Source organism: Mytilus galloprovincialis, chromosome 5, assembly GCF_965363235.1.
Source record: "Mytilus galloprovincialis chromosome 5, xbMytGall1.hap1.1, whole genome shotgun sequence".
NCBI lineage: Eukaryota > Metazoa > Mollusca > Bivalvia > Mytilida > Mytilidae > Mytilus > Mytilus galloprovincialis.
Genome location: NC_134842.1, coordinates 4,277,416 through 4,301,346, shown reverse-complemented (window position 1 = coordinate 4,301,346; position 23,931 = coordinate 4,277,416). Strand labels below are relative to the sequence as shown.

Below are 23,931 nucleotides of genomic sequence, written 5' to 3'. Positions count from 1 at the left end.
TCTGTTCTACAAGAATTATTTCTCGTAGTTTTTTACTGTTTTACTTCAAAGTTCCTACTTTCGTTTTCGAATATACTGGTACTCTGGTATTTTATATAAAAGGACAACAGCAAATGCGGCAGCGACCCAGACTATAATTTCTCACGGTCAGATGAGTGTTTTTCACCAGATCAGATTTTGCGCTTTGATCAAGTTCTGATTTCACTTTGAAGTAAACGTTTGTAAAATGTCCCAAAACGTAGATGATGACTACCAGAAGACTAGAGCGCTTGTTAAACGTTTAGATGGAACCATATCTCTATCTCATTTACCTAACGATGAGAATAAAAAGTCTTTGAAAAGCCTTAAAGTGCTAGATGAAGAGACCTACACTAAGGTGTGACTAAAATGAGGCAGGCATTACCTGTAAACTAAAATCCCTTAACAACAGAACCAAAATCGGAAACGTTACAGTATTTCTGTTTCTCTTTTTTTTTACAAATATTTTAGTTCCAAAAAATAATCAGATAATTCATACAGACTTCGTCCGGAAGCAAGTTAACTCGTACCATGTTAACTCGTACCAAAAAAGTTAACTCGTACCAAAAAAGTTAACTCGTACCACTGGGATGTCGTACCACTGCAAACTCGTACCATCAAAAATATATTAAAAATTACGAATATTTTATGCTATTTTTTTTGTAAACTTAATAAAATTAATGTTTTTCTAAAAAGCTATTTTTTAAGCTGATCTTTCAAAGTAGTTATAATCCAGAAGAAAGAAAAAAACATTACTTTAACTGTACCTTAAGTTGAATATCTATATCCAAATTATCCAAATTAAATTAATTAATGCTGTAAACCGTGTTCACAAATTGAATGCTATGTTTACAATTGTTGAAAGCCATGTGCTTTTTGGCTAGAAATCATTTTGATTATTTTGATTAACTGCTAAAAATTAAATTCAATAATAATCGGTAAAAGTTTAAAAAAGTCAAGGCCTAGGAGACAACAAAGCAAATCTGCCACGGTATTTTCTATCCAATAGACAGGGAACATTTATAGCTGCAGATTGGTCATTGTACTTTCGAATTATATACATTTTACAGACTTGAGAGGTATTGAGTGAAAGTAAATTGCATACATCATTAAACACCATTTAAATGCATTTAAATAACTTCGGAATTATAGTTATCCCGTACCATTGTAAACTCGTACCAACGTCAACTCGTACCACTTTACAAAAACTCGTACCAATGCAAACTCGTACCACTGCTAACTCGTACCAACTTATCTAAATGCATTTAAATGGTGTTTAATGATGTATGCAATTTACTTTCACTCAATACCTCTCAAGTCTGTAAAATGTATATAATTCGAAAGTACAATGACCAATCTGCAGCTATAAATGTTCCCTGTCTATTGGATAGAAAATACCGTGGCAGATTTGCTTTGTTGTCTCCTAGGCCTTGACTTTTTTAAACTTTTACCGATTATTATTGAATTTAATTTTTAGCAGTTAATCAAAATAATCAAAATGAATTCTAGCCAAAAAGCACATGGCTTTCAACAATTGTAAACATAGCATTCAATTTGTGAACACGGTTTACAGCATTAATTAATTTAATTTGGATAATTTGGATATAGATATTCAACTTAAGGTACAGTTAAAGTAATGTTTTTTTCTTTCTTCTGGATTATAACTACTTTGAAAGATCAGCTTAAAAAATAGCTTTTTAGAAAAACATTAATTTTATTAAGTTTACAAAAAAAATAGCATAAAATATTCGTAATTTTTAATATATTTTTGATGGTACGAGTTTGCAGTGGTACGACATCCCAGTGGTACGAGTTAACTTTTTTGGTACGAGTTAACTTGCTTCCGGACGAAGTCTGTATGAATTATCTGATTATTTTTTGGAACTAAAATATTTGTAAAAAAAAAGAGAAACAGAAATACTGTAACATTTCCGATTTTGGTTCTGTTGTTAAGGGATTTTAGTTGTGACGTTATTGAAGTTATGACGTCATATATGCATTAAACATCGCGAACAAACGGCCGTTAAAATGTAATAATAATTTTTGACTAAGTATAACTAGAAGAACGTGGCTAGGTACTTATACATCCCTCAAAAAATTAAGCAATTTAAATTGGTATCTTCAACAAATGTATCAAATATATATATATATAAACGAGTCTAAATTGAAAACTACGTTCAAACCTATGATTGCGTTGGATAAAATATATATATATATATAATGACTGAATAAATAGTCAACGATTAATCTTACAGGGCGATAGATCATGTAATATGATTCTGTACACTACAAAATATAATAATTATAACAAGTCAAAAGGGTACAACATCACCATTAAATAACTATAAAATTAACAGATACAAATGTATAAGATATTTCGGATAACAGATACCCTTTTTTTCGGAAATAGCACAATTTCAAATGAATCATGTCAATATATTCAAAATCTTGAAATTTTAAACAATTTAGTCGCTTATAAATATGAGGAGGTGGTACCATAAAAAGTAAAAACACAAAAATACTGAACTCAGAGGAAAATCCAAAATCAAAAGTCCAGACACCTCAAACAAATGGATAACAACTGTCATATTGCTGACTTGGTACAGGCATTTTCTAATGTAGAAAATGGTGGATTGAACTTGGTTTTATAGCTAGCTAAACCTCTCACTTGTATGACAGTCGCATCAAATTCCATTACATTGTCCAAGATGCATGAACAAAACAAACATACTCAAAGAGTAAAAATGTCAAAAATAGGGGTACAGCAGTCAATATTATACATAAAGTTATACCTTCTACCTAACTCCTCTAGCATGCATAGAGTCTAGTCTACCAATACCTAATGATAAGGGACAGGTTTTGGCAAACTGAAATATTTTCAAAGCTGGTCTTTTATTATTATGATTATCATGATTATGATAACCTAATCAGAAATCTTTGAAAGAGGCATGAGAGGTGAAGTTAATAATTTTGAATTACCAAAAATATTTTTTTATTCATAGGATTTAGAAGACATTATAGTTAGAGATTTTTATCCAGAACTTCCAACCCTACAAGAGAAAACTGAATATTATGAGGCATTGAAAAGTAATGATCTTGGTAAACTAAGAGAGTTACAGTTGAAATATGGAACAGAAGGAAGGCCCTCTTCAGTTTGTAAGTATTAGATTGCAGTAATAATTTTATATGCCAATGAGACAAATCTCCATCATAGGCACAATTTGAAAAAGTAAACTATTAAAGTCTAAGTATGGTCTTCAACACATGTGCATGTACATAGCCTTGGCTCACATTGAACAGCAAGCTATAAAGGGCCCTAAAAATGACTAGTGTAAAACCATTGAAACAGGAAAACCAATGGTCTAATCTATTTTAAAAAATGAGATACAAGAAACACTTATGAACCACATCAACAAACGACAACCACTCAAGATCAGGTTCCTTACTTAAGATAGGTGGAAACAAATGTAGCCCGTTTAAAAATACCAACCTCCACCTTTACTGTCACAACATAGAAAGACCTGTATAAGTCAGACTGTCTATAGATAGTATATGAGTATTGATAACAAAATATTTCTAAAAAAAACTTGTATCCTGTGACTTTAAAAGTTTATTGTAACGACTGTTATTGTACATGTTGTATAGGGTGAAAATGTATGATTTTCTACTATTAGCCAAAATTCTACACACTTTGTCTTGTGAATTGCATTCCTCATTAACTACATTGTATTTTCGCTTCAAATCCATCAAAGTATATGAAATAACAAATAGAACCTGACAATACTGGTTCACCAACACAACAAAACAAGAAGACATTTGTGAGTGTCCACATTTATTTCTTGTGTACAAAAATTAGAGATCGTAACTGTTACACCCAGACACAAAAATAAAATAATTTAGAAATTCGTATACATGTGTTTCGCAATTTTTTCTCTGTTAGTTATTTACATGCTGTTTAATGTATGTCCATAATTTGCAATACACCAGTAAGCTTTAATTTTCAGATTCTTGCAAATAACTAGGTCACATTGATATGAATTCAAAATGGCATTGCTTGCATGTATATTTTGAAAGCGTCAATTGTGAATTGATGCCATGAAAATTGGTGATGTTATCCAATCAAAATGAATAATACACAGTCAGGGGCATTACCTAAACAAGTAACAATTAAAATTACCTATACAAGTAATGTTGAAGACGAGGCTATTTTAAATATTACTTATATAAGTAACTTTTCTGAATATTATTTTTATAGTTGTCCAAAAATACAGATTTTACTAGCTTTAACTAATTTTCACAGTCTTCTGGTTATTTTTCCTATTAAATATAAAATCTAATTCTTCTGAAACACTAATTAACTTTCTGACGCACTTATCTTTCATATCGACGCTTCTGGGTCAAAGATTGGTCTCTTGGGACTATTAAATTATCATTTTCCTCCAAAATCTTGAAGGTAGACTGATATAAATAGATAGATACTTGTGAATTAATTAAGACTTGAAGTTATTTATAATTTGTAACCAAAATCAATTACATATGTTCCTTAGATAATTGTAATTACTATTTTTTTCAAAAATGTATAAAATAACTTATTCAAGTAATATTTTTGTCATTATTTTTAAAGTAACCCTTTATCATGTTTATCTCTTTACATCTCTCAAATCTGACAAATTCTTTATTTTATGATATAAAACGATGTAAAAATTCATGAAAACTACATTAAGTCTATGTTTCTATTGAAAATTAAAATAACTCTATTAAGTAATTTTATTATTTTAAAAACAAAAATTACTTAAATAAGTAACTTAAAAAAATTACTTGTTTAAGTAACGCCCCTGACTGATACAAACAATGTTGGTTAAGAATTATAATGTATACACATGTATATGTTGTTATATTTAACTGCAGATAATACACCTGCAACCTTTGAAACACCAGAACCAGAGAGTAGAAAAGATTCTCCTAAACTACATTCAAAACAAGATCATGTGGAGAAGAAAAAAGAAGAGACAAGTAAAGACAGTAAAAGTGGTAAGTTTGGATTGTTACTGACACATGTTGTCTTACAACTCAAAGTGATAAAATGATATATATATATATGTGATGATAAGTTTACAGTCAATTAAAAACCTGAAATATTTATGAGCCTCTAGTTTGGACACATACTTCTGGATTGCCCATACTTTGAATTTTTCATTAGAATTTTTGTCACACATAAATTCCCCCAAACTACTGAAAAAAATGGCATAAGTTTATATATTTAGTTAGCTGCATGGTTATGCTGAATTAGGAGGAGTTTTCAAAATCAGTCACACATCTACCTTGAAGAAACTTCTGATTTCTGAACACTGTAGTAGCACAACATCACATGCATTTTCTTGTTTATGTCATACGAAATAATCATAAGATCAGGCTAAATAACATGAATAATATCAACATGCTATTTATTTTACAGGTACTAAGAAGTTATCATTAGACCAGTACCTAGCCAAGAATACCAGTGAAGATAATGCTTCATTCACAGAGATACTGGAAGAAACCCAACAAAAACACAGAGATAAACACGCTTGGCTGTTTGAAAGTGAAAAGTCAAGAACTGAAGTAAGTTTAAAACAAAGCTAGAGAATCTGTAGAACCATCAAAAGAGCAGTTGCTATAGAAGCCGTTGTCATATAAACAATAGTTCTACAATAGTTGCCATAGATAGATACTATAGCACAAGTCAAAAATGTAACTGCATCTCCTTTTATCATTGAAAAAAATATATCGATATAATATATAAACAAAATGGTTTTATAACTTTTGGGTATTCCAGGAAGTGTAATGGTGTATGGGAAGGTTTGACTCCACATGCTATTTTGTTAGAAGTATATATCATGTATATATTGGAAGACACAAATATAATTCTGTTACAAATTAAATAAAATTATAGGTGGAGTCATACAAAAAAAGGTTGTCCAACTCCCCTTGAATAGCCCTTATAGTGATTTTAAAAGTTTTTTCCAAGCAATTTCAAACAAGAGCTTTTTGATATTAAGTATTAAGTTTCGTTGAGTAAGTCATACAATGTAGCACATTTTCTGATCGGTCATGTGTAAACATGCATAGACCATTGTTTACTTGTTAAAGTTTGTATTGAAGTCAATTCAAATGGAACCTGGTATGATAAGTCATGAGAGTTTTTAGTGGAAGAAGACGTCAAGTCTTCTGAAGACTTAAGGGGCTGACCATTGGCATTGAGTCTCTGTATGCCGCATTCATTTCGTGTATTACAATTTCAAAACAACTTAGATTCCTGACACCGATTTTTACACATGATTAGGCATCTGAATCATTTAATTTGTAAATTATGATTGTAAAACAATCACTATCGTAAATATGACCCTTTTATTTATGTAAATTATTAGATTTCATCTCATCCACATGAACGTTATTTGTTTACTTGTAACAGGATGTTTTAACTGTAGATATTTGTATTATGCATGCGTGAATTTGGTATCGGGACAACTCGCCCTGTTTACAAGTTCGCCCTTGAAGTTACGAATTTGCAATCCTGCAGACAAGAAGATTTTGTTTTTATATAAATAAAAAGGATATATAAAGTGTTGTCTTTATTCATGGTTTTCCTTTGTCATGTGAATTAGATGCCCTTCGTAACATACATGTGAACCTCCCGTTTAGGAGAAAAAACTCCCGTGTATGAAATTTTTCAGACGCCATATTTGATCATTTCTTACTACTGTACGGGTGTAATTGACACCTGTGTTAAATTTTACCTGAACATCAAAGAAGATGTATAATTATATGGCTTCACTTGACAGCTTGGGTGTCAAACATACTGGTAATCAACGATGTTTACCTCCGGCTAACTGCCGTTGTGTTATCAAAACGATGTGTATTGGGAATATTGAAATACTTTTTTGTTACTTCCCTTTGTTTTATCCTGTTTTCAGTTATTTTGCTTTTAAAAATGTAAATTGTAAAAAGACTATAAATGATTAATATTTTAATCAAATAATCATAAAAGGATGTTGATTAAATGAATTTAAATGATTTTGGACAATAAAAAAAATTAAAATTTATAAATTATTTTAGCAATCTAGACCTCCTTTCAAGGATTAAATTGAAGTTTATATCATAATTTTGTTTACAGCAGAATGTTGTTTTAATTAATTTACGATGTTTCAAATATACATGTGGAGCTTATTTCTTTCTTATTTGTCTATACATTTACAAATGATAAGGAGATGAAGACATGAACAAAAATATATACAGATAAGATATATAAATATAATGATTCATTTGCTAGCAGTGAACAATCATTTGTCAAAAACAAAACAAAACAAAACAAGAAACAGATTCTTCTTATTATTTTATTTTATTCAAATAGAGAGGCAATAATGGAACTATAAACATTACAATTTGATGGAAATTTGAAGAAAAAACACAATTTCTACATCATTTGGTTACATTTATGACAAAATTTATGTCGATAAAAAAACATGATGTTTTGACCATTCAGTACTTAACCCTTTCCTCCATAATGACGCTTTTTGACGCCACCCCCTTTACTCCATAATGACGCCTTTTGACGCCTGTGTAGTACCTCAGTTGAAACACTTTGACTACAAAGTGTCTGCAGTAGACTCAATAAAATTTGTATCCAATATGAAAAGGAATATCATGGGAATATTCTACTTAAATTTATTTAATGAAATATTTGTTTTTTGCAATGCATTTTAATAAAGCCTATTTTCAGCATTTTATTGAAAAATTCTATTTTGTGTTCATTTTTTACAGTGGGTTGTGATGATCTTCAAGTTAGGTTACCCTCATTTGGAGTGTTGTTCCCAACCTGTTAAAGGTCCATCTTTGTGCATAATTCAAAATTGGAAATTTCAACAAGCATCTATAAATATTCTTAATCTGGAAAATAAACCCTGGTCTGCTAGCTTCATGTATATTTTTTCTACTGATTTAATATATACCGGTAACTAGAATCATGCAAACAGACTTAAGGAAAAGGCATGTAAGTTCATCATACAAATATGACACTTTTTCTAGACAATCCAGATCTTGCAAAATACGTCGCTAAAAATTGTAACCTTTAAAATTGTTGTGCAGTAAAAACCCATGTGGGAACTTTCAAAAGTTGGCATGTATGTAACAAGTCTTACTATTTTTATGCTCCATTTATGGGCAATATGTTTTCTAGTCTGTCCGTCCGTCCTGCTTCTGGTTATAAAGTTTATGGTCGAGGTAGTTTTTGATGAAGTTGAAATCCAATCAACTTGAAACTTAGTACACATGTGTTCCTCTTGATATGATCTTCTTAATTACTGCCAAATTAAAGATTTTACCTAATTTTCATAGTCAACTGAACATAGAAAATGATTGTACGGATGGGAAATCCATGTACTTATGACCTTTTCTTGTTTGAAGAAAAAAAATACATTTTAACGATAATGGAACAAAGCAGCCTGGGTAAGTGGGGCTGCTTTTATGGTAATTCAAGTTACCTTTTATTCACCTTCTTCCACTTCAGAGCTATCAGCTCTTTGATTAGAAGTTCTCATTTCAATGGATTTTATTTGAATCTGGAGTCTGTATCTTCAGTCATGGTTTATTGACATTAAATAATTGGCATATTTTATATTATTTTCATTTTAATGTTAAATTTTTATACGACCGCAAAATTTGAAAAAATTTTCGTCGTATATTGCTATCACGTTGGCGGCGTCGTCGTCGTCCGAATACTTTTAGTTTTCGCACTCTAACTTTAGTAAAAGTGAATGGAAATCTATGAAATTTTAACACAAGGTTTATTACCTTAAAAGGAAGGTTGGTATTGATTTTGGGAGTTTTGGTCCCAACATTTTAGGATTTAGGGGCCAAAAAGGGCCCAAATAAGCATTTTCTTGGTTTTCGCACTATAACTTTAGTTTAAGTTAATAGAAATCTATGAAATTTTGTCACAAGGTTTATGACCACAAAAGAACGGTTGGGATTGATTTTGGGAGTTTTGGTTTCAATAGTTTAGGAATTAGGGGCCAAAAAAGGGCCCAAATAAGCATTATTCTTGGTTTTCGCACAATAACTTTAGTTTAAGTAAATAGAAATCAATGAAATTTAAACACAATGTTAATGACTACAAAAGGAAGGTTGGTATTGATTTTGGGAGTTTAGGTCCCAACAGTTTAGGAATTAGGGGCCAAAAAAGGGCCCAAATAAGCATTTTTCTTGGTTTTCGGACCATAACATTAGTATAAGTAAATAGAAATCTATGAAATTTAAACACAAGGTTTATGACCATAAAAGGAAGGTTGGTATTGATTTTGGGAGTTTTGGTCCCAACAGAATAAGGGGCCCAAAGGGTCCAAAATTAAACTTTGTTTGATTTCATCAAAATTGAATAATTGGGGTTCTTTGATATGCCGAATCTAACTGTCATGACTGTGTATGTAGATTCTTAACTTTTGGTCCCGTTTTCAAATTGGTCTACATTAAGGTCCAAAGGGTCCAAAATTAAACTTAGTTTGATTTTGACAAAAAATGAATCAGTTAGGTTCTTTGATATGCTGAATCTAAAAATGTACTTAGATTCTTGATTATTGGCCCAGTTTTCAAGTTGGTCCAAATCGGGGTCCAAAATTAAACTTTGTTTGATTTCATCAAAAATTGAATAAATGGGGTTCTTTGATATACCAAATCTAACTGTGTATGAAGATTCTTCATTTTTGGTCCTGTTTTCAAATTGGTCTACACTAAAGTCCAAAGGGTCCAAAATTAAACTTAGTCTGATTTTAACAAAAATTGAAATCTTGGGGTTCTTTGATATGCTGAATCCAAAAATGTACTTAGATTTTTTATTATGGGCTCAGTTTTCAAGTTGGTCCAAATCAGGATCTAAAATGATAATATTAAGTATTGTGCAATAGCAAGTCTTTTCAATTGCACAGTATTGTGCAATGGCAAGAAATATCTAATTGCACAATATTGTGAAATAGCAAATTTTTTTTTAATTAGAGTTATCTTTCTTTGTCCAGAATAGTAAGCAAGAAATATCTAATTGCAAAATATTGTGAAATAGCAAATTTTTTTTTAATTGGAGTTATCTTTCTTTGTCCAGAATCAACTTTAATCCTTGTTATATACAATATACAATGTATATTCACTTTTTACTACCAACTGATAAATTAAAATAATCTTTACCATTCAGTGATAACAAGCAGTTTTTTTACATCTTAATATTTTATGATGTATTTAAATGAGTAGTTATTGTTGCAAACTCCATTAGAAATTTTAATTGAGATTAGTTTTGGAATAAGGGAAAGGGGGATGTGATTAAAAAAATTGGGTTCAATTTTTCTCATTTGAAATTTCATAAATAAAAAAGAAAATTTCTTCAAACATTTTTTTGAGAGGATCAATATTCAACAGCATAGTGAATTGCTCTAAGAGAAAACAAAAATTTTAAGTTCATTAGAACACATTCATTCTGTGTCAGAAACCTATGCTGTGTCAACTATTTAATCACAATCCAAATTTAGAGCTGAATCCAGCTTGAATGTTGTGTCCATACTTGCCCCAACCGTTCAGGGTTCAACCTCTGCGGTCGTATAAAGCTACGCCCTGCGGAGCATCTGGTTTCAAAATGACATGAAAGCACACCATATCGATATGTCAACAGTTTATATGTAGTATGCATATATATTTTTCTTAGCAACTACAAATCATATATAGCTTCTTGAAACTTGTTATTTCTAAATTGGTTAGCTTTACCTTTTGCTTTTGGTTTATACTTAAGAAATAATTCATGGAAGTCATAGATTTGTTGGAAATTTGCACATGGCCTGGGCCGTGATATTCGAATTTTATCCTGAGTGTCAGCGAGGGATAAAATTAACGAATATCACAGCCCAGGCCATGTGTAAATTTACAACAAATATATGGCTTCCATGAATTATTTCGATTCTAATAGGACAAATACGATCATCAAAAAACTGAAGCGATGATGGGTATACCGTGTGTGTGGCTGTTCTATTTTACCCACTGTTCGATAAATGTAAAACAAATCTAATAAACCTGCATGAATGATTTCTTAACTAACCGCTAGAAAAAACAATGTGATTACTTTTTTTACTTCTCAGTAAACCCAACATTTGCAATTTTAAATTTACATTTTTTATTGTAAGCTACCGTTAAATTCGCCATGTTGACTTGCTGAAATTAGTAAATGTGCGAATAATGCAATAGAACAGAAAACAAGCAACACCTACCTCAATACTTTATTTTAATGCAATTGTATCCTAGTTTAGAAGTTAAACGCAATAGAAAAACCTTCAGCTTTGACGTTTTCATTCGTATGACGTCATGTTTTGAAATGACGTTAATGCGCCAAAATCATTACTGGAATTTCGCAGAATTTTAATTTATTTTGTTTTTGTCCATTTTCCCGTTCTCTAATGTGTAAATTCTTTTTGTTATGCGTCAGAATCAGAATAAATCTTCTGTAGGGTTTTATTCAATTGTAATTGTTGACACAGCGAAATCCACAACCGTTTACACATAGGTTACGATACATGTGGATTTACGTGGGAGGCATATTTAAACAGCCATTTGTGTACATCTTGGAGTCTGCGCTAAGTATAGATATATTGAGAATTTTATCACGGTGTTGTTTACAAAGCAAAAGAAGCACGTCATATTAGAATGTGGATTCTTTTATTGTTACGTTGTTTAAATTGTCATAGATGGAGGAAAGCTTGTACATGTTGTATTTTGGTGGATATTTGATTTTGTAATTTTCCCAAAGTACTTGCAAGTCACCAACCTTATAGGGTACGGTTACCTATAGTTGTTAATGTCTATGTCATTTTGGTCTCTTGTGGACAGTTGTCTCATTGGCAATCATACCACATCTTCTTTTTTATATTATAGAAAATTTGTAATATAGACATTTTAATTTGTGGTTCACCTGTACCATGAAATCCATGAATTAGTATCCAATGACCAAAGAATAATAATGAATACACTGTAACCACTAGACCTATAAAAAAGATACAACTTCATTTGAATTTGTGGTTCACCTGTACCACAAAATCAATGAATATTGGTATACTAAGAATGATAATTAATCCATAGTAACCACTTAAAATATAAAATGATATAAATTCTTACTTTTAGGAAGAGAAAGAACACCTAGCACTACCATCAGTTGAACAGCAAGCAGCCATTGAAGGGAACCATGATATAATCAACAGTTGGAAATACAAAACAAGAAATGCTCTGATGTATGTGCCTGATGGGGCGGAGTTTAGCAATGAGGAACTTGTCGACATGAAGAAAAAGAAACCAAGGAAAATAGTACATGACAACACACGCTTTCAAATTAACCCTTGGAATCGGAATAAAAGTCGTGAAATGATGAAGCAGGCTGCATCAGCTAAAGCAATGGCTAATTGTGGTAAAATAGGGCATGATGGGAAGGAAATCTTGCCTTCAGAATCCCCACAGATTAATGGATATGGATTTGTGGGTACTCCGTCACCAGCCCCTGGTGTAGACGAGTCTCCATTAATGACTTGGGGAGAAATCGAGGGTACACCATTTAGATTGGATCCTGCAGATGCTATTTCAGCAACGCCTGGTCCTACATTTAAGGTAAAGTTGTTAGGTTACTGTCATATCAATATTTAGTCCGTACACTGATGAGATGTACAAGGTCTCATAGCATGTAAGCAATGTGTACAAAACACTGTTTTTGGAAAGTTTGCTATAGCTTGCTATTGCTACTTTCCTTAGGCGTCGGCCTCAAACTTCCGGTTGACAGATTATCGCAATATATTCTGCTCCGAGATAGTGTAGTACTAGTGTTTGAGTTCTGATTCTTGGAAGATTCTTTTAAAATTTTGAGTAACTACTGTTTTGACTGAAAAGATTACAGCTTGAATAAAAAGAAATGAATATTCACCGACGATTCAGATGAATTTAACTTCATTTTAAAATGAGTATTACAAACACTACTTCGCGGATCTGCCATGCGCTGTAGAGAAAATCACAAGAAATCTACGCCAGATTGCGTTTTCATTCATTCATGAATATCATTCATTCATGAATATTTCATGAATGAACATTTCCCTGCTCTACTTTTACCTGTTTACTATATGTACGTACGTAAACGTGGTAAAATCCTGAGTGTATGGTAAGAATCAGGAATGACTGATTAAAATGCGAGAACAAGTTGACATTTTGACCAAGCCGTCGGATAATTGAAAAGTGATAATGGTTTGTTTAAACAAAACACAGATGAAAGAATATAAAATACTCGATAATTAAATTATATTATATGTCTAACGTCTCACGCCAAGGACGAGTAAAGGTAAAAATGACCGGCTTTAATAAAATAAAAAAATAAAAAATGCATTGTTTTTGTCTAAACATCGATTGGAAGATTTTGATGACAAAAATCATTTGAAAACTTAATTCCGTTATTTAAATACTAATTGTTTCACATTCCAATGTGGATATAAGGAACTTTACTCGTTCAGCATGCTCAAGTGGATCAAACTGACAGCAGAAAAACATTGACCCAACGTCAGTTCTTCTTCCAAAAATTTACATCATACCACTTCTGGTGTGTTATTGTAAATTCGTATCATATAGCATCTGTATTAAAAGCAACCGAGTCAGCATCCACTTCTTCGAATATTATAGCTCAGGGTATCAAGACAAGTTCTATAGAAATGATTATAAGGTTCATGATGTGTACCCTTTGGCTAAAATGGCTGCATTTTCACCTCAAAATTTAGATAGATTACAGACAAACAGCGGCCTGTGCATCTGGAAAAGTTTTAAGGCATACCATGCCCTATATTAATAGATTTCAATTGCTTTGTCACCCAAACACAGAGGCAATGATTACCGTAATATATATCAAGTGAATGGCTTAAAACAAAAATTCTCAAATGTTCTTAACTCATAAGACAATGCTTAATTTCACAACAGCAACTAAATGTGTTACAGGTTATAAGCACCTCTATGAATCTAGTGTATATAAACTTTTTATTCCTGTGGTCATACTGCTGTTGTTATGCTCCCACCGTATTGAGTTTTATCCTTGTTCAGCTGTAAGTATGTATGTCCTTCCCTTACTTGTACGTACATGTACCTCCGTACATCCCAAAATTCGTTTCTGTTCTCTTACTTTAGTTTGCCTGAACCAAATTGTATGAAACTTATACGCAATGCTTATAACCACAATTCACAAGTCAAGTTTGAATTTTAGTTGCGTCACTTTTACCATTCTAGCATTTTATGCTACTTTACAAAAAGGAAAGTTGCTTGAAATTTTAGTTTCTGTTCTCTAACTTTAGTTTGTCTTAACCAAATGCTATGAATCTTATACACAATGCTCATTACCACAAACACTGATCAAGTTTGAATTTTGGTGGCGATAGTTATACCATTTTAGAGTTATGCCCCTTTACATATGTAAAAAATTGCTGACTATTTTCGTTTCAGTTATCTAACTTCAGTTCGCTCAACCAAATGTTATGAAATTAATACAGTGTTAATACTTTTAACAATAAAACAAAGATCAATCTTGAAATTTGGTGGAGAAATTTTTACTGCTCTAGGGTTGTGCCTTGTTACAAATGGAACCAGATGCTCCGCTGGGCACATCTTTATACGACCACATAGGTCGAAACCCTGAACAGTTGGGACAAGTATGGACACAACATTCAAACTTGATATAGCTCTAAATTTGGATTGCGATCAAATTTTTGACATAATATATAGGTTTCTGACACAAAACAAATGTCAAGATCTAACAAATCTATTGCGCAATACTGTGTAATTAGAATGTATACACAATGCTTATTACCCCATAACTCAGATCAACTTTTCACTCAGTACACATTTTGGTAGCGTCACGCACATTTACAGTTCTTGAGTTGTGACCCTTTATAACATTAATTCTAGCGGTGGCATCATTTGTATCCCATGGACACATTCCCTATTTTAGATAAAAGCCTTTAATATAAATTCACTTTCATTACATTTGTATTGATTTAAGTTACTGTAACTGTCTTATTTATAAAAAAGGATGTGGTATTTTTTGCAAAGAACCAATGCTATCCAAAAGAGTTCAAAGGAGGAAAATGTATCAATAACTATAGGCCACCATATGGTCGTCAATAATGAGAAATATCTGTACCATATATATGCAGAAAGCTATAAAAGGCCCCGATAGGAAACATATGGAGCAATTCAAACAAAAAAACTTACGTGTTAATTTACTAAAACCAAATATGAAGGATCTAAACCAATATAAAAATACTAATTCACAGGCCCTTGATGTTGACATGGTATGGGTACTTAAAAAGAAATATTCAGAGCTTTCTGTATATTTCAATATTTTAGATCTACAGTTTTAGGTTTCAATAGAAAATATCAATACTTTTTATGACAAACATGAAAAAAGTGATTTTTAACCGGATTTTTGTGACAAAAATGTCGGTTATTGATTTGGGGATGTACGGCGGGCAGGCGGGCGGTCGGGCGGGCGGGCGGGCGGGCGGGCGGCAATCAAATGTTGTCCGTGCATTAACTCATGAACCGTTCAACCAAAGCTTTTAAAATTTTAATATGTTATTACTGACAACTATACGAAGGTCAAGTTCAATAATGGCGATTTTGACTTTTACCGTTCATGAGTTATGGTTCTTGAAAGATTGAAAAATGGAGTTGTCCGTGCATTTACGCATGAACTGTTCTACCAAAGCTTCCCAAATTTTAATATGTTGTTACTAATGACAGAATGGAGGTCAAGTTCAATAATGACGAATTTGACTTTTACCGTTCAGGAGTTATGGTTCTTGAAAGATTGAAAAATGGAGTTTCCAGTCGTGTCCGTGCATTTATGCATGAACTGTTCTACCAAAGCTTCCGAAATTTTAATATGCTGTTATTGATGACAAAATGGAGGTCAAGTTCAATAATGACGATTTTGACTTTTACCGTTCAGGAGTTATGGTTCTTGAAAGATTGAAAAATGGTGTTTCCTGTCGTGTCCGTGCATTTTCTCATGAACCATTCAACCAAAGCTTTTGAAATTTTAATATGTTGTTACTGATGACAAAATAGAGGTCAAGTTCAATAATGACGATTTTGACTTTTACCGTTCAGGAGTTATGGTTCTTGAAAGATCGTAAAATGGTGTTTCCATTCACGTTGTTGCATTTACTCATGAACCATTCAATCTAAGCTTTTCAAATTTTAATATGTTGATACTGATGACAAAATGGAGGTCAAATTTGATATTGACGATTTTCACTTTCACCATTCATCAGTAATGGTTCTTGTGATATTGCCAGGACACAAATAAATGTTAATAAATCCGGTTTGCTGTCGTTGTGACAGCCTCTTGTTGATAATTACTGACAAGACAATGGTTTAGTTTAAAACATCCAAGCTGTGATGAAATACATTTTTGAAATGATACACGTCTATAACCTTTTTGGAATAATACACATGCAGCTACAGTTGCAAACTTTCCAGAGGTGCTATCCAGCACTTTGATTTATACAGCCATTGACAGGACGTAATATGGTATACCACTGAACATCTGTCTGTCCGTCAACAACATGTCGGACATTAACTCAAAAATGTTTTAACCAATATCCATGAAACATTGGTGAATTGTTTATTTCTCTTGACATGAGCCCCTTATGTTTTTTAGCTCACCTGGGCCAAGTTGTCTAGCGTCGTTTACTTATCAAAAATCTTCTCTGAAACAACTGGGCCAAATTTAACAAAACTTGGCCACAATCATCACTAGCGTTTCTAGTTTAAAAAATGTGTTTGGTGACCCAGCCTACCAACCAAGATGGCTGCCATGGCTAAAAATAGAACATAGGGGTAAAATGTAGATTTTGGCTTATATCTCTAAAACCAAAGCATTAAGAGCAAATCTGACATGGAGAAAAAAATTTAATCAGGTCAATATCTATCTTCCCTCATATTTTCAGACAAATCAGAAAACCCTTTTTTAGCTCACCTGACCTGAAAGGTCAAGTGAGCTTTTCTCATCACTTGGCGTCCGTCGTCCGTCGTCCTGCGTCCGTCGTCTGTCGTCCGTCGTCCGTCGTCCGTAAACTTTTACAAAAATCTTCTCCTCTGAAACTACCATGCCAAACTAAACCAAACTTGGCCACAATCATCATTGGGATATCTAGTTTTAAAAATGTGTGGCTTGACCCGGCCAACCAACCAAGATGGCCGCCATGGCTAAAAATAGAACATAGGGGTAAAATGCAGTTTTTGGCTTATAACTCAAAAACCAAAGCATTTAGAGCAAATCTGACATGGGGTAAAATTGTTTATCAGGTCAAGATCTATCTGCCCTGAAATTTTCAGATGAATCGGACAACCCATTGTCGGGTTGCTGCCCCTGAATTGGTAATTTTAGGAAAATTTTGCTGTTTTTGGTTATTATCTTGAATATTATTATAGATAGAGATAAACTGTAAACAGCATTTATGTTCAGCAAGGTAAGACCTACAAATAAGTCAACATGACCAAAATTGTCAGTTGACCCCTTAAGGAGTTATTGCCCTTTATAGTAAATTTTTAACAACTTTTCGTCATTTTTTGTAACTTTTCTAAAAATATTCTTCTCCAAAACTACTTTGCCAAATTTAACCAATCTTGGCCACAATTATCATTGTGGTTTATAGTTTAAAAAATGTGTCCGATGACCCAGCCTACTAAACAAAATGGCCGACATGGCTAAAATTAGAACATAGTGGTAAAATGCAGTTTTTGCTTTATATCTTTGAAACTAAGACATTTAGGGCAAATCTTTCAACATTTAAATGTCCATCAGAATAAGATATATCCCCTCACAAATTTTGAGTTGAATCGGACAACCGGTTGTTGGGTTGCTGCCCTAAAATTTGTGATTTTAAGGATATTTTGCAGTTATTGGTTATTATCTTGAATACTATTATAGATAGAGATAAACTGTAAACAGCAATAATGTTCAGCAAAGTAAGATCTACAAATAAGTCAGCATGATCAAAATTGTTAGAGGACCCCTTAAGGAGTTATTGCCCTTTATAGTCAATATTGAACAACTTTTGGTCATTTTTGTAACTTGTATAAAAATCTTTTCTAAAACGACTTGTCCAAATTTAACCAAACTTCGCTACAATCATAATACATTGTACTAGGGTATCTATTTTAAAAAAAAATGTCTAATGACCCCGCCTACCAACGAAGATGGCCGACATCAGTAAACACATTAACAGGTGAGCGACACAGGCTCTTGAGAGCCTCTAGTTTGGTTGCTGCCCCCAAATTAGTAATTTTAAGGAAATTTTGCAGTTTTTGGTTATCTTGAATATTATTATAGATAAACTGTAAACAGCAATAATGTTCAGCAAAGTAAGATCTACTTATAAGTCAACATGACCAGAATGGTCAGTTGACCCCTTGAGGAGTCAATTTTTACCAATTTTTCTTTTTAAAAAATCTTCTACTCTGAAACTATTGGGCCAAATTTAACCAAACTTAGCCACAATCATTATTAGGTGATCTTGTTTTAAAAAAATGTTTGCGGTGACCCATGGTCACCATGGAAAAAAAAAAAACATAGGGGTAAAATGTAGATTTTGCCTTATTACTCTGAAACTGAATTACGAAGCATTTAGAGCAAATCTGACAAGGGGTTAAATTGTTTATCAAGTCAATATCTATATGCCCTGAAATTTTCAAATGAATAAGACAACTGGTTGTTTGGTTTCTGCCCCCAATTGGTAATTTTTAAAGAAATTTTGCCGTTTTTAGTATTATCTTGAATACTAATATAGTTAGAGATAATCTGTAAACAGCAATAATGTTCAGCTGAGTAAGATCTACAAATAAGTTAACATGACCAAAATGGTCAGTTGACCCCTTAAGGAGTTGCCCTTTATAGTAAATTTTTACAATTTTCATTAATTTGGGAAATTTCTTTGTTTTAATATAGATACCAGATGTTCCAAGGAGAGATGAAATAGCTCTTGAGTTAGCTGAAAAAGCCAGTAAAGCTCATAGAGATAAGAAAGAAAAAGCTATTAAATCTGTTCAGGCCAGATTTTCGTCGTAAGTATTAAATCTGTTCAGGCCAGACTTTCATCATTAAGTATAAATCTGTTCAGGCTAGACTGCCTTACTCAACAAAAAGCTTCAAGCAGGCTAGACTTTCAACTTAATTATTAAATTGCACTAAAATGGACAAAAAGCTTCATATTGTGACTCGCAGCTGATATTTTACAATATCAACATGCAGACAACTTGATAATCAGTTTATTGTCTGTTTTTTCGTCTTTTCAAAGTGTATTCTTAGTTTCACTAGCAACCGGAAGATGACTTGATAAGTTTGGGTCAAATTTATCAACGTCAGCTCAAACATTATGACATCGATGATATATCCGGGTCAAAGTTATTAAGATCGGGTCAACTTATATGACGCCACAAAGCTGTGATATGCAATTTTATTAAGAGCTGAGAAGAGTGATATAAACAGTGGGAAGACTGATAAAAATTCATATTGATCTGTTGATTGACTTGATCTTTCCTCGTCTTTCCATATATACACAAACACACATGTCATTAAGTAATTCTTTGAAAGGAATGTAAATGTAACCTTTGAAATCCATGAAACAGCAAACCACTGTAAAGACATCACCACATGGTCTATAACAACAGACAAGTTTCTTATGTATATAATGTCTCACTGTAAAGACATCACCACATGGTTTATAACAACAGACAAGTTTCTTATGTATATAATGTCTCACTGTAAAGACATCACCACATGGTCTATAACAACAGACAAGTTTCTTATGTATATAATGTCTCACTGTAAAGACATCACCACATGGTCTATAACAACAGACAAGTTTCTTATGTATATAATGTCTCACTGTAAAGACATCACCACATGGTCTATAACAACAGACAAGTTTCTTATGTATATAATGTCTCACTGTAAAGACATCACCACATGGTCTATAACAACAGACAAGTTTCTTATGTATATAATGTCTCACTGTAAAGACATCACCACATGGTCTATAACAACAGATAAGTTTCTTATGTATATAATGTCTCACTGTAAAGACATCACCACATGGTTTATAACAACAGACAAGTTTCTTATGTATATAATGTCTCACTGTAAAGACATCACCACATGGTTTATAACAACAGACAAGTTTCTTATGTATATAATGTCTCACTGTAAAGACATCACCACATGGTCTATAACAACAGACAAGTTTCTTATGTATATAATGTCTCAATTGTAGGCAAATTTTGACTTAATTTCACACTGCTGTGTATTCATTAATAATTGTTGGATACCAATTTTTGTGAGAACAGGGGAACAAAAAATTTATGTGTTCAATGAATTAAAAAAAGTAATTAAAGGATTGTATGCAGACTTTGCTAAAGCTAGGCAGCGACCATGCATTAAAAAAATGAGCAAGTGCAGAGATTTAATTTTAATAAGATTGACTGTTACAATAAGACATATGAATATACAATAGTTTGCCTTGTCAAATTTAAATGAAATAGTAACAAAATTTAGAAATATAAAGTGCGAATATATTTTAATATTGTAATTTTCACTTATTCCCATTCTGAAGTTATCTGACTTTCATGGTTAAATAAAATGTTTTTCTATGTTCAGCCTTTAACTTGATTATCATTTTCTTTTACAGGCCAGCAGCCAGATTTGGTATGAGTACAACTGATCGTGTAGCATCGATGTCTCCTGCAGCACAAAAACTGGTCAACTCTCGATTCAGGATCCGTACAAATACAGATAAAGCTCTTAGAGACAGTTATAGTCCTTCACCGATACATAGACTACCAGGAGACAAAACTCCTGTCAGACTCACACCTACAAATACGCCAAAAAGTGTCAAAACTCCAAATCGGACACCTGGAAGTAAACGTGAAGGAAGTGATATTACCTCCCTTACTGACAATCTCCTCAAATTACCAAAAAGGAAAACAGCTGCAGATTTCTTTTAATGTTGATGATTTTTATCATTTATTCCAAGAAATATTAATCTGCCAACTCTAAAGAAGTGGTCAATCATTTCAGATTGATTGACAGTAAAAATTTCTTTGTGAGATACCCTGAAAGAAATTTAAAGTGTTTTGTGGCAGGGTATGATGGAGTTGACATACAGTAACAAACACAGTGTATTCTAAGATCCAAACACATAGCAGACGTGATAGAAGGAAACATACAGTCTGAAATGAACAAATAACAGACATCATATTACAATCCAATGTAACTTGTTAAAAAGATTTATAACGCAAAGTAGAATTGAAAAAAAATAAGCTATGTTTTACTTTATTAGTTTTATACTATAGAAATTTCAACCTGCATTTGATAATTTTGTTGAAAATTGTTATTATCTGTTAAACTAGTCTGAGATCAATTATTTGCTACAAAAAGTAATCGCATGGTTTATAAGTAGAACGGAAATGAGGGAAATGTTTTAAAATTTCTAGAAATACCAAAATCTATTTACAGAAATAGGGGTCACATAACTTAAATACTGTTGACATTTTGGGAAGAACAGGTGCACTTTTGGTGTGTTTTTCCATGTGACCCTGCCCATTGTAATGCAAGGAAAAACTAGTTATCATCTGTAATTTGCAGAGCATAAAATTCTTTTATATATATTCTATGTCATCAATATTTTTATATATTGCATTCCACCATGTCTGTTTATTCCACATAGACATGAAATACATGCATGACATGTTGAGAACTTTATTATCAATCCAGAGATTATTGCATTGTTTATAACTTTATTTGTGAAACTTTTAATAAAAGGACAAATATATAAGATAATTTTATGTCGATTTTTTAAATGCAGCATACAAGTTATTTTCTTGCTAAAGTTTTAAATGGAGCACCAAGAAGCTTAATATGTTTTAAGTTTTGTGTTGACATATATTGATGGCTAAAACAATTTTACTGTATGTTAACATAACTGCTAAAAACTGAATTTCATGTAGAAACAAGGAATTATTTGAATCTGGAATAATTTTGAATTCTGGAAAATTGATTAGAAATGTAGTATGAAACTAACCTAACTAAATAGGGTTAGCCATGCACGCATGGCTACGGTTAATTTTACACTCGCTATCATTTCAGTATGAACTAACTAACCCCCTTAGCCATGCTCGCATGGCTAACCCTATTTAGTTGGGTTAGTTTTCATCATAAATTTATTATTAATTTTCCAGAATTCAAAATTATTCCAGATTCAAATAATTCCTTGTTTAGACATGATTCTTCTGTGATGTTAAAAAATAGAAGTCATTCAAGGTGTTACCTCCAGTGTAATATTAATGAGTCTTGTATTTGCTGTTAAAAAATTTAATATGAATTTTCATTAAGTTTTTAATAAAATGTTTGACATTTTGTGTTATGGTATATTGCTTACATGTTTCTACTTTCTGTTTGTTCAAGTCATATGAAACATCAAATTAAAAAAAAATTATACACATGTTTTTTTATAACTAAATAGATAGTTTTCATTATACAACTTATGTACATATACTTTTTTCTGATGAAAATTCTTTTAATTTGTCCACATTTAGAAGAAGTTTACTTATTTTCAATTGCTTGCTTCCAGGAAGCAATTCTCTGAAATATTTTCCGTATGCATAGTGACCTGAGCGTAACCCTCCTTAAAAACATCTGGTGATCGCAATACGCATGGATCTGTCATTAAAATAAACAATTATCTGATTGTACATGTTGAACACGTGCTCAATACCAATGCTTTTTGTTATTTGTTTACTATAAGGTGATAATTGGTAAACTTCGTCTTCAAAACACGACATTTAATGAACAGCCATATTTGTTAAATCATAACAGACAGAGAGAAAATAAAATGACGATTATACAATATATTTGCATAGAAAATGATAAAATCGTGCACAGAGGACTAAGTTAAGGATATATACATGCATTGGTTCAAGAATTAGATAAAGTATATTTTCACCACTCACTCGTTTCATATGACTTTAATTATTACATTAGTCAAAGATATTCCTCCATACAATTTTTACATTTTTAAGGTGCGTATCATATATAGATATAAGAAGATGTGGTATTAGTGCCAATGAGACAACTCTCCATCCTAGAAGTAACAATTTGTAAAAGTATACCATTATAGACATAATAGGTCAATGTCCAGTCTTCAACACAGTGCCTTGGCTCACACTGAACAGCAAGCTGTAAAGGGCCCAAAAAATGACTACCAGTAGTGTAAAACCATTCAAATGGGAAAACCATGTGCATATAAAAACCAAACGATCCTAAAAGGTCTGGTTAGATCCTTGTAAGCCAAGTATGGACACGGGAAATGTATTTATGATCATTTATGTTGCCTAGGAAACTAGAAAAGCATTATTTATGTTCTATCAAAAAGTAAAATAGCAAAATTACTAAACTCAACAGAAAATTCTGTATGGGAAGTCTGTTCACAAATGAGAAAAACAAAAGCTCAAACAGATTAAGCAAACTGTTATATTCCTGACTTTGAACCGGCATTGCCTAATGAAGAAAATGGTGGATGAAACCTAGTTAATCTACAGTAAGAACAATGGATTTACGTTAGAGAAATGGGTTAACAATGAATATCTATAATTTTGTCATGTATAGCGCTCAGGTTGTTCCTACAGTATAGAAACATCAATTGTCATGGTGATCTTTGGTTATATTATTTTTCTTAATTAGTTATATATGGTGGGTTGTTGTCTCACTGACATTACATCCCACCAACCATCATTTTATGTACTGTGGAGTCATTTTTTTCCGTTGGATACCAA

General features: G+C 32.2%; 1 protein-coding gene across 2 annotated transcripts; it reads left to right on the top strand.

Moving 5' to 3' along the window:
* The first annotated feature begins 189 nt into the window (after positions 1-189).
* Positions 190-22,516, top strand: LOC143074989 (splicing factor ESS-2 homolog). 2 transcript variants are annotated; one of them, XM_076250210.1, is made up of 7 exons: positions 190-376; positions 3,021-3,174; positions 4,927-5,031; positions 5,474-5,619; positions 12,205-12,681; positions 19,052-19,167; positions 20,790-22,516. In XM_076250210.1, exons 1-7 carry the CDS (start codon positions 227-229, stop codon positions 21,103-21,105), a joined length of 1,464 nt encoding a protein of 487 aa, XP_076106325.1. In that variant the 5' UTR covers positions 190-226; the 3' UTR covers positions 21,106-22,516. The 2 variants fall into 2 exon arrangements, with proteins under 2 accessions (XP_076106325.1, XP_076106324.1); XM_076250209.1 differs by having other exon boundaries at positions 4,927-5,049.
* Positions 22,517-23,931: the final 1,415 nt, after the last annotated feature.

Coding starts and splice junctions, on each gene's coding strand:
- LOC143074989 (XM_076250209.1), top strand. CDS start 227: ATGTCCCAAAACGTAGATGATGACTACCAGAAGACTAGAGCGCTTGTT. Junction 5,620..12,204: donor GTGAAAAGTCAAGAACTGAA/GTAAGTTTAAAA, acceptor TCTTACTTTTAG/GAAGAGAAAGAACACCTAGC. Junction 12,682..19,051: donor CGCCTGGTCCTACATTTAAG/GTAAAGTTGTTA, acceptor GTTTTAATATAG/ATACCAGATGTTCCAAGGAG.